Genomic DNA, 11,855 nt, shown 5'->3' on the forward strand with positions numbered 1-11,855 from the left:
TAAACAATAAATCTGAACTATCCCCTCAAGCTCTTTTTTTTAAAAGTGCATGCAGAACCATTGGTGTGGCTGTGCATGTTTGTTAAATGAAGTGATGTGCACCCCAGGTGCAAAGGGAGAGTTTGAGTTGGAAAGCTTCTTAAGATGAATACATGGCATCTATTATTTCCATATGCTAGGTGGGACGTGGAGAAACACTTAGATCAGCATATCTGCAGTGAATGGAGGTGCTCCTGCAGAAGAACGTTTGCAGGATTACACCTATGAGTTATGTCAAACATAAACTGTTCATGATTATTTATGATCAGCTACAGAAATACAGTTTTTAATGTTGGCCAAATGTGAACAGGGGATACAGCCTCACACCAGATGCTACTTACATCGTACCCCATTTCACCAGTGCAGATGTCAGTCTACGCATTGCATTCATACTTCTTTTCTTATGGAGAAAAACAGCATTTGCAAACAGCCCTTTTATTGTGGTACATGTATAAAAAAGTACAAAGGATTTACAGTAAATGCTACTACTACTCACTACTAATAGCAATTAGCACTTCAGACTGTTGGATAAAAGTATATATATTGTTTTTTAAAGGTTCTGCTAGGTGTATTAGCCTTAATGAGCACAAAGCACTCTTTAGTCACATTAAAATGATGATCGCTCTGCAACAGATAACATAAAAGTCACTACATAAACAATAGGAGGAGAGAATGAGAAAATAACAGAGTATACAAGTGAAGCAAAGAAAGCATTTACATGTTTTTGTATTGCTCTAAAGATCTGATAAAGGGAGGGAAAAGTTTCCAACGTAATGAAGCAGCACTAGTTTTATTTTCCAATAATTACATTCCTGTAACCCTTGACGTGACCCAGCTTGTTACTATCGAAGTTGACCACCAGCTTTCTCAGCCCAGAATGAGTGGGAGTGAAGTAGATTTTAACTTTGGCCTCTTCCCCAGGTCCCACCGTGCAGCCCAGCCTGTAAGGTAAATATTTAAGCATTAAAGTCGTAAAAGCAGCAGGAAGGGTGTTATCATCAAGATAGATTACGACAAAGAAAGAAACCATTCTTGTGGCCATTTATGGAAATGATGCAGACACAGCTGAAGAGTTTGAATTGCTTTGCAGAAAAGGTCATGTGACAGCACTGGATCATACAGATACATTGTTGAACAGCCATGTGGTCATTAATAATGAACAATTAATCCTTGTTTAACTTTGTAGGATCAAATCATACATGTAGATTCATGAAGGAGTTACATTTGGAAGGCTTGGTGGTTATTTGTTCTTTCTAAATCTCCTGTCTACACAAGCGATCTCCTGTGCAGTAAATTTCTGCATCAGTGTGCTTCTTTACTGCAGAGGGCAGGGCAACAAGTCTCGCAACAACAAAACTTCTCTTAGAATTTGAATGACAAATCAGGAAGTAATATTTTTTAAAAGAGGTCAAAAGTTTAACTTGTCTTCCTTCCTACTTCAATAACTCACTGCTGAACTGGATTAAGACATAATCAAACAACCTCTCAGAGATGATGCAACCCCCAGTGAGGTTTGCGCCCTCGATGCTGAAGCAGCAGTTGTCCAGAGGTTCTGGTAGGGGGTTCTTGAGGGTAATCTCAGCAGCCAGCTTCCGGTTCTCCTTTGGTTCACCCAGGATCTGTAGGGCACAGGGACTACATAAATAGAGACCCATATTGTGTGCTGATTTATCAAGAAATCTGTAGTTGTGTGGACTTTCTTCTGTAGCTCCACAATAATGCAACAAAAATTCATTTGAACAGTAACCTTTGACTAATACTGAGCTTTCACAACTTCATTTGGCTTCAAAAATGTTTCAGTCAAATAACATATGTGATATATATATATATATATATATATATATATATATATATATATATATATATATATATATATATATGTGAACACATACACTTAATGAAACCGAGATCTGTAAAGGACTGGTTAGAACAGTCCATGCCTTGTTTATGAAGTCAAAAGGACACAATCTAAATGAACTGTCGCAGCACCTCAGTCTTTGTGTTTCTTATTTTTTTTAATCTCCTTTCATTGTTTTTCTTCCAGGTTCCTTATGTGTCTCAGAGCACGGCACTCCTTGATAATCAAACTTCCTGAATAATCAACATTTACTCAGTGTCTGCGGTATGTAAGCCCGAGCTTTGTAACTATTCTTCAGTTTGAAGTTCCATCAGGGCGGCATTGAACATTCTTCGACCAGCTCCTAATTAGGCATTAAGAGTTTGTTTTTGTAATTTACACTGTTATCTCCCGGACTTAAGGATAATTATCACATCTGCCTGAATCCTCCCGCTCCAGTCCTGTCCAGGGCAGTCAGCTTCCAAACCAGCCTTGAACTCCAGCCACAATCAGAATCGGACATAAAGTATTTCTGGTCCTCTTCATCTCACAGTTCGTCTGCTGCTTGTTCCCTCCGATGATATCAGATGAGATTATAAAGGCTCTTTTTCAGTTAATTCATAATTTGTTGTTTCCTTCAGAACAAATTATGTCATCTGTATCACATAAAATCTTTATTCCATCACATTTTTATAATTGAATTTTGTATTATATTCCAATTTCTTTTGTTTCATATAAATTTCAAGTTTCAGTGACTCAAGGGGTGGGCCATTTTGGCATGGAGGATGAAAATGTACCATTCACTGTCAAAAATGTTTTTTAAAGGGCAGGTTAAACAATAATATAAAAACATAAACATAAAGAACTATAAACAAGGTTGTTGAAGGCCTATGATAGGACACTTGAACATGAGGGGCAACAACCCACAGGGCTGCTTGCACTCAATCTTTGGGAGAAGACACAAGCCAATGAAAGCCTGTGAAGACTATGAAAACACTGATAGTAGTTTCTGCTTTCACCCTGTTCTCCGTATAGAAATCTATGCTAAACACACATTCAGGCTCCATCACCTTCTCACAAATTTGTGTGAAACATTACATACATAGATAACTTAGATTTTACTATTCTACTGAGAGTGACACAAACAGTTACCCCCTTTTCCTGCTTTGTTTTCTGCAGCGTGTTTTGTACTCACTCTAACTTTGATCTCAGGATTGTCCAGAACAATGTTTCTCACAGCCAGTTTTGCCTCCCCAGTGGAGTAGTCCTGCAGCAGAGCTGCCAGACGGATTAGGTTGTCCTCTGTAAGTTGGACACCATATTTGGAGTAATTCAGCCTTAGTGGAACTCGTCTCTCTAAAAGAAGAAAACAGGCAGAATATTTTGGTTTAAAAATAGCTAGCGGCGTGTCAACGTCATACTCTGACACGTGCTGACATGGCTCACCTGCTCCTGGAGAGAGCGCCACATTAAGCAGGTCTTTAAAGCCACAGTTCCCTCCCAGCACCCCGTTGTAGGACACAACGCAGGATCCAAACACCAGGCGACACGTCTTCTCACTTTCTGTGTTGTTAGTAACAACAGCAAACACGTCAAAGTCGCAACCCTTCTTCATGTCTGATGTCACTTTGATGCTGAGTTGGAGGCCTGCATCTGGCTTCTGCTGCAGCAGCTTGTTTTGATGGTTGGCTTTCTTAAAAGCCTCCCGCTCTTCGTCCGAACCTGAGAATAGAAGCGCCAAAGTTTTTGTGTTGTGTTCAGAATATTACAGTGAAACATTTAACATGACAAATTAATAAACTTTATGTAAAGTTGTCTGTTGTAGATTTATTGCTCTGCTGGAGTAGATCGTGTTTTAGTAAGATCCACTTTTGGCTGAGTTTCAGCTGTCTGACATATTTGACTCTAGAAGATTTTTTTTTTTGTTCAGAGGAATTCATGGTCAACTCAGCGACAGCAGGGCCTGAGAAGAAAAACAGGCTCAAACTATGATTGCTCCTCCCTTGTATTTGAAAGCTGGTATGAGGCTCTTGTACTGATACCCTGCATCTGGTTTCAGCTAACATGGTGCTGCTGTGAAGCAAGTCCACACTTCTTCACCTTGGTTTTGTCTGTCTACGTTGTTCTGTGGTTTCTTAAGATGCAACTTTAACAACAATACAACCTAGATACAAAAATATTTCTTAAAGAAAAGTGACTTTTTTCTGATATCTCTTTTTATAAACAAGCCATACATGATCAGTCTTCTAACTTTATCATAAAATTTAACATTTAATATGCTAAGGATGTCAGCTATTGAGAAGAATGACCACTGTGTTTAATGTTTCACATTTTACAACAGCCTTTTTTACTGTAGAAAGATGGATTACAAATCCTTTGAAAATGGACACATAACTCTTTGCAGATTTATGGACAGCAACAGCTGCTTGTCTGTGACACTGCTCGTGGAAACATGAATCCTTCAGAGCAGCAAACTGCCTCTGCTTTTTAGACAGTAACACCTTAAAAGGATATTCTGGTCATTTATGAAGTGATCTATCAAATAGTTATCAATAACTTATCAGCAGTGGCATCAGTCATAAAAAGGGCAAAAGTCTTCGATAAGGCAAGGGTAATGGGTAGCCAAAAAAGAAACGTTTTTTTTAAAATTGTTTTTCAGAATGCCACATAGCTAATAATAGATCGCTACACTTTGACATGAGACCATGTATTTAGCTTGATGTGGTTTTCTCAACTGAACAAAGCTAGTTTTATTTACGTAATTTTAAAATTTGGACTGGACTGGATAACTTTTATTATGCCCTTACACATAAAATCTTAGCAATAAAAGAAAACATGCAGTTTGCATTATTGTTGTAATAAAACGGAGGTCCCTAGTACCATTTGTCAAGTATTTACAGCAGCCTTTGTTACCTTCAGGGTATTTGTAGAGATGAGTAATGTCCTCTCTGGTGTCACTGCCAACACTCTTGGTGCTGATCTTTTGACCCACCGAAGTGGTTGAAGTGACATTCGAAGTGCTGCCGTCTTTTTTCTTCATGAATGTGACAACGTCAGCATTGACTTCAGCAAAAACAAACGGGGCATCATACTTGAAGGTGAGCTCGCCTTCTTTGATGGCCTTCAGGGGAACGGGGCCACAGCAATACACACCTGAGATAAGAGGAAAACGTCAGAACTAAAACTGACTTGATCATCCTAGTCTTAAAAAAAAGAAAAAGCATTTGTCACCTTCACTCTTTTCCTGGGGTGTGGGGTCACTGGCCTGCCAGCCGTTAAAGTCAGGTTTGAGGTCGGGTCTGGTCATCCAGCTCTCCACCCAGCAGTGATAGTTCCTGAAAATATAAAACACATCATAACTCTTAATGTATGGAAGACATGTGCTTCTGCTGCAAAGGAATCAGTTTTACTCACTTTTTCTGTGAGTAGGCTAAAGTAAAACACAAGGAGAATGAGTTCTAACCAGATCATTTCTTTGTGAATGAGTTGCCCATTCTCATTAACGATGCGCTCAATCACCAGGTTGTTGTTACTGTCGTGGGCAGACAGGTAGTTGGTTACGACTCGACAGGGGATGCCCAGAGCTCTGGAAACTGATGGTATGAACAATAACATATTAAGTACCACGATACTTAAGGGAGAGTCAAATTACCTATAAAAGTCGTGTTTTTACATGTCTGGTCATTTGATATATTGTGTACGTTTGAGATAAATAAAATGCTTTTCCTCTCAACTCAACCTATCCTTACCTGAGCAGGCCACTGCAGCAAACACCCAGCACTGTCCAAAGCGAACCGGCTGACAGGCTTGTTTCTCCCAGTTACGCAGAATCTCCAAACTGCCCCGCCAAAATAATGGACTCACGCCCCCTTCATAGCCACCTTCCCACTTTCCCAGCAACACCCCTTTGTCGTCATTACAGTTCACCTGCCAGACAGTTTTCACATCAATATCAATAATAATAACAACAACAAAAACATATGTATATATAAACAGAATTTATTATATTTGAACAGATTCAAATGAGCAGTGTCAGGCCGTACCATGGCGCTCAGAACCCGGGACACATAGATAGGATTTCTTCTCCCTGAGCAGTCTTTGCCAGGATTACGCAGGCATTTGGGATTCATATCCAGAATTCTCAGACAAATATCCAGGATTCCACTTTCAAACTGTAGCAACATCAAGTTAAGTAATTATTAATTTATTAGTAAAAAATAAAAAATGGAAAAATAAAAAAACAGACTAAGATCAAGATTCATGTTGTTTTTCTTTCTTTTTTTTAAATGAAAACCTTTCTGAAAATGTGATCTGATGAGTAAAATGCAGTAAGATGTAAAAGATTAGACGTCCATGGTACCAAAGTGTACCATCACGTAAAGGTTTTTGCAATACATAGCACATCTTAAATTATTTGTTGCATATCTTTTCTCTTATCAAACGGAGAGGAGTTTAAACTCCTTCACCTCTCTGACACGGTGCTGGCTTATCTGATTGACTGTGTGTAGGATGTAAAGGGGCTGACAGTGTCAATGTTGGTGTTGGTACCTGGCCAAAGTTCCAGGGAGTGGGAATGGGATATTTGTAGTTGCCCCGAAATATGATTCCATCCTGAGACAAGACATACTCTGACAAACTCTGCTCATTGTCCATGTATACTGCATCCCCTGTTGCCAAGACACAATACAAATAATGTCCTCATACATGTTGTAACTCGAACATGACTGATGATGTAGTGGTGTTTCTTTCAAACATGTTCCTGAAACTCTAAAGCATTGCTTGACGCCACACAGTAATTAAGGAACAGATTACAGCAATCACCATGTATGATTTCTTCACTGCTCCTGAGTAGCTCTGTTCCTCAGAAGTGAAACGTGATCATCAAAGCACTTTGCAAAGCTCTGACTGACGGCTCACGCTGTGTGTTTACCCACCTGGACACCAGGGGTTAAAGAGCAGAATGAACTCAATCCTCGCTGACTGCCCCAGGGTGAGGGTGTAGCGGCCAATGGGAGCATCGCAAGCAGAGCAGATGGACAGGGCCACCATGTCCCCGGCGGGACTGATTACGGCGGCGCTCCAGCAGGATGTGTCAATGTTACAAGACAGACCGAAGCAAGCCCTGGTGCCGTACTTCTCAGAGGGCTGAGGACCTGCACCAAACAGTGAACATAGTTAGAGCAAATTGTCTGAAAGAAAAAAAGTGGCTTTATTAATTATTTGCACCAGCTTATATTGTACTATTTGTCCATGGATAGCTTCACTGTGTAAAAGCAACAGCTTCCTTCAGTGATTTATTCCGATTCAAGTCTAAAAGACTTGACATTTTCCATTCGGTAAGGCCAACAAAAGCAAATGCAAACATTTGGACCACCTCATCTTTACTGACTACAATCATTTCAAATATGCTTTTGTTTCAAAACTTGATAGTGTTATCTACAATTATACATATGCTTCCCTTTTGGCAAGCTATGTTTCCTGTTCCATCCGACGTTGTGCAACGGGTCGGATAAGAGTCTTCATAAGAGTTTCTTCCATTGAAAGAGGAAAAAACACAAAGGGGTTTCAGTTCTCATATTCTGAAGACAACAGTGTCCTGGGCTCCCAGCAATAACAGAACAGCTCATTTACACTTGTTTAAAAGTTCAGAAAGGCTTTGGAGTTAACAGTGGAAATCAGAACACATCTTACAGCTACAATATGAAAGCTCTCCTTTTCTTTTTCCATTAACATTGTTGCTCCTTTTCCCTTTTCACTTTTGAATAGGTATCAACAAAAGTAATGTCAGCACACAGTAAGAGGTGGTCAAGTGTACCCTGACTTTCTGAATCCAAGGAAATAGGCACAATGCTTTTCTGTTAACAGTCTGACACAAAGCTTCGATGCAAAAATGTTGTTTCAGTGACCACTGTACCGTACAAGAAAAACTTTAACTAGAAGAAACATATTTTTTGTTTGATTTAGTCCAATAAAAAGCTGACTCAAAGGAGTTAGCACCTGTTTCCGCGATGCAGTCTAGGGAGCTGACACCCGGCTGGTAGCTCCCAGATCGAAGATATAAACTGATGCTGAACGGCTGGCCTCTCCTCACGATGAGTCGATCCACTCCGTTGAGATCGGTATGATGGTCATAGTTGTTAAACCCACACTCCAGGTCCCAGTGATCGATGTCCAGAGCTTCAATGAAGAAAATACAAACATAGGTCAAAGACTAACTTAACAACTGTAGATATTCCATTTGAAATTTTATATTACTCTCTCATATAAGATCAAAGTTTATTTCATAGTAATCCTAACTTTTTACAACTGTATTTATTTGTGTTTGGGTAATAAGCTGCATTTTGTTTTCTTTTATTTATGGCAGTAAAGTAAAATATGTTCTTTTATAAAGCTCCCAAAACTCTAAAATTTTGAAGTATAAATGAAAAGGAAATTTTATTTAATTTAGAGAGTACCACAGAACAACAAGCACATTTTTCAAGCCGAATTCACTCATCTTTGGTCAAGTAGAATCTTGTTTCTTCAAGATTGTAAATGATGCTCATATTCTGTGAAAGTCAGACAGTCACTCCCTGCACATTCACCCTCTCCGGGGGCTTGCATTGACAAATAAAGTCCCACCCTTTGAATGCATGTTTGAACGAAATGCTTGGGTCCTCTGATGTAACGCTCCCAATGATGAAGTTTCTCTGTAAGTTAGCATCTCCCCCTACACTGAGCCATTGTGTAAAACCAGCCCGTGAAACCATTGCAAGGAGGTGATGTCAAGTCTGGGCTTCAAACTTAAATACTGAGCTATAAAGACTTCCTGCTGTTTTACATAAACTTGTGAGACAGATTCTTTCTCAGAACTGGCCTGGGACCCAGTGTTTTATTGATCATGGTCTCAGTCCAAGATGTAATTGAAAAAAACATTAGGGTAGTGTACACCAGCAAAAGCATTGTTGAGGCTGTTTTTTAAAAACTCATATACAGTATGAGCTGCCAAAACACTATGAGAATAACCCTGGAGAGCTATTACTATTTAAGAGGTTATTGAAGAACCATCTGGAGGAGAAGGCTTTACTGTAAAGGCAGGAGAACCCATTAAAACCTGTGAAAGAACATGAAAACGATTACTAAATTAATGCCATGTGCTGATCTGAGACCCAGAATCGTAAGAAGAAAAACAAGAAAAGAGAGAGAAAGAAATTGCAAGATGTCTTGTTTTCTATATTGATTTGTGGTTATTGTTGGGAGAAAGCGATTGACCTCAAAAACAGAAAAAAGAAAAGTCTCCTGAACATCACACGTGTATGAGTTTAAACTAAAGCCGTTGTGGACTCCCTGCACACATATGGTTCACAGTTAAACATTCTCCACCTGCAGCTAATTCCTGCGCATTACTTAGCATCAAATTGAAATGCCATGCTGCCCTCCCACCATTCCAACCACACCCCCTCCGACTCAAAGACACTTTCTCACCACCAACACCGAGGCAAGTATGAACCTCAAAAGGGAATTTAAACAAAAAATACCTGACATGGTGTGGTGACACTGTTTTAGTCCTGGAAATACCACTATGCAAACAGCCTGCAGTGAAAGAAATGCTCAGTCCTCCCGGTGACACCCACCTCAGGTCTCCATCTCAGGCACTTCAAGACCAAATGAATGCTTCTTCGCAACAAACGGAAAATAGATGTAACTGGTGTTTGGGTTCTCAGCAATGTTTACTTTACTTAAATTTAGATGTTCCAATGGACACTTAGAGTCCTTGAAAGGTGAATAAAAAAATACAGGCAGGAGAAAAAGCTCTTGTTGAAAGGTTTTTAAATTTTGTGCTTCTTTTCAGTTGACATCCAGGTCAAAATCAAGCTTTTAACCTATAGCATTTGATCATAAAAATGTTAATTGCTCAATGTTTGGCGCTTTATAAATACCCTGACAGGTTTTTAAAGTAAACTATTTGTGTGCTCTGGCTCTGCCTTTAAAAATAGACTCAATAATTGGACGCTTCAGCTGCTTTCAGCTGCTATGTTATATCTCAAGGTCTCAGAGCAACTGCCACCTGCACCAGAGACCGGAGAGAAACGTTTCTTTAAAAGGTTCAGACAGATCTCAACATTCAGATCTCCAGCTGTGTGTTGCTGGAGTGGAAAGTGACCTGGGTCCACGTTAGAAGCTATGCATTACAGCGTGTTGATGACAGCAAGAGCTTTGTGTGAAAGTTTAACCCTACAGGAGCTGCATTTATCAACAGCAAAGACAAGACTGTAAACAAGCTTAACGTATAGTAAGAATGAATGGGAAATAATTGTCATTTAATTTGATGTTTATTGTTCATGCCTATCTATCTATCTATCTATCTATCTATCTATCTATCTATCTATCTATCTATCTATCTATCTATCTATCTATCTATCTATCTATCTATCTATCTATCTATCTATCTATCTATCTATCTTTCTGGGCACAATTAAAACTGTGCAAATGGATCAAATTTAAGTAAGACCCAAGTGGTGCATGTTCATAAAAAATAAACCGGTAAGATAAAGACAGAGCACTTGAACCTCTCACTCTGACTGATCACTCCATCACCTCCGCCCACCTGCTCTGCTCCTCATGCTTCAGATCCAAGTGACTTCTGAAGCATGTCTGACAAGAAGCATTTAAGTCAAAGCGCAGGTCTGTCAGATAGCCGAGAGCAGGCTTATTACCTCGCAGCAGCAGAATTGAGAATCATGCTGTAATTGCGCTTTAAAGTATAGGATATGAGAACAAACATTTATCAAAATGTATGTTCTCAGCTGCCATGTGTGCGTAAAAACCATATCGCACATCCGTGAAATCTTTTCTGTGGCTTTACATTCAGTTGTGAAAATATTCTGAGTAAACTTCACATGCAGGTGCAGAGTTTTTTCCTGCTGGTTCTCATACTTTTTTTTTTTTTCCTTTATAAATTCAGCTTATCTAAATGCCATTCTTCTACACAAATGGATGTGCAACTTTAAACAGAACTCTACACATTCCCACATCTTTGGAAACATTTTGTGACATTTGCACCTCCATAACATCATCTAGACATACACATCCACATCTACAAGACTTGCTGTGAAGTGACCAGATTCAGCTAGTTTGTGAAAACGGTGAACATGTTAACTAATCATCTGTGAGGTGTGTTAAATGAACTTACCTGTCGCCATGACTCCTGAGGTTTACCTGAACTGGTCTGAATGAATTTGTTGCTCTCTCAGTCCTTTCTGTGCTCTTCCTTCGGTCATTTATAGAGGGAGTGAGACGACCCTCCTCAATAAGGAGGGGTGGGGGTGGGGGAGCTGTTGGCTCGAGGAGGAGCGCGCAGCTGGCGCACGCGAGCATCCGCTGCGCGAGCACACGCAGCGCATCAAACCCTGATTCAGTCGAACACGCGTCATTGGATTCAGTCATCAGTTACAGTGAAAACTACTCATTATTTGGTGCACCCAAATAGTTCACTGTTTCACAAGCAGCACGGTCAGTGGAAAGCTACCGAGAGGTATTTCAATAAATATGGTGTTAAAAAAAATGCATAAATAAATAAAACAGCAAATCGGTAAACACACAGATAAATACTGCACACACACATCAGGCACATTTTCCTGGACATAGGAGCAGCCAGACCCACTTTACAATATGTCTCCTGTGACCCAATAAAACTTTCACATCAAATTAAAGAAACTTGGGTATATTCACGAAGAATTTTCCACAAACAGCCTTTTTTATTTAAGTGTCAGGATATGTATAAAAGGAACATCTATGAAAGTCACATAGATGTTTCTAAGACCTAAATCTCCCTTTTTTCCACCAATTTTTGGTGTTTTTCAATATTTATATTTAAAAAGCTACTGTAGGAGTTTGCCTTATATATATATATATATATATATATATATATAGAGAGAGAGAGAGAGAGAGAGAAACTTTGCTATATTCACAAAGAATTTTCCAAAAACAGCCTTTTTTA

At 39.4% G+C, this 11,855-nt stretch overlaps 1 protein-coding gene across 1 annotated transcript; it reads right to left on the minus strand.

Moving 5' to 3' along the window:
* Window positions 1-442: 442 nt before the first annotated feature.
* On the minus strand, window positions 443-11,184 carry tgm2b (transglutaminase 2b). The gene is made up of 13 exons (XM_017422762.3): window positions 11,049-11,184; window positions 7,874-8,053; window positions 6,811-7,029; window positions 6,425-6,543; window positions 5,920-6,048; window positions 5,626-5,803; window positions 5,340-5,469; window positions 5,108-5,211; window positions 4,790-5,029; window positions 3,323-3,598; window positions 3,072-3,232; window positions 1,522-1,658; window positions 443-980 (listed from the first exon to the last, which is right to left on the minus strand). The coding sequence occupies exons 1-13, from the start codon at window positions 11,056-11,058 to the stop codon at window positions 830-832; spliced, it is 2,034 nt and encodes a 677-aa protein (XP_017278251.1). The 5' UTR covers window positions 11,059-11,184; the 3' UTR covers window positions 443-829.
* Between the last annotated feature and the right edge of the window lie 671 nt (window positions 11,185-11,855).

The sequence above is a fragment of the Kryptolebias marmoratus genome, linkage group LG4 (genome assembly GCF_001649575.2).
Source record: "Kryptolebias marmoratus isolate JLee-2015 linkage group LG4, ASM164957v2, whole genome shotgun sequence".
Taxonomy (NCBI): Eukaryota; Metazoa; Chordata; class Actinopteri; order Cyprinodontiformes; family Rivulidae; genus Kryptolebias; species Kryptolebias marmoratus.

Coding starts and splice junctions, on each gene's coding strand:
- tgm2b (XM_017422762.3), bottom strand. Junction 5,804..5,919: donor CCCGGGTTCTGAGCGCCATG/GTACGGCCTGAC, acceptor ACTGTCTGGCAG/GTGAACTGTAATGACGACAA. Junction 3,599..4,789: donor TCTCTACAAATACCCTGAAG/GTAACAAAGGCT, acceptor TTCTATTCTCAG/GTTCGGACGAAGAGCGGGAG.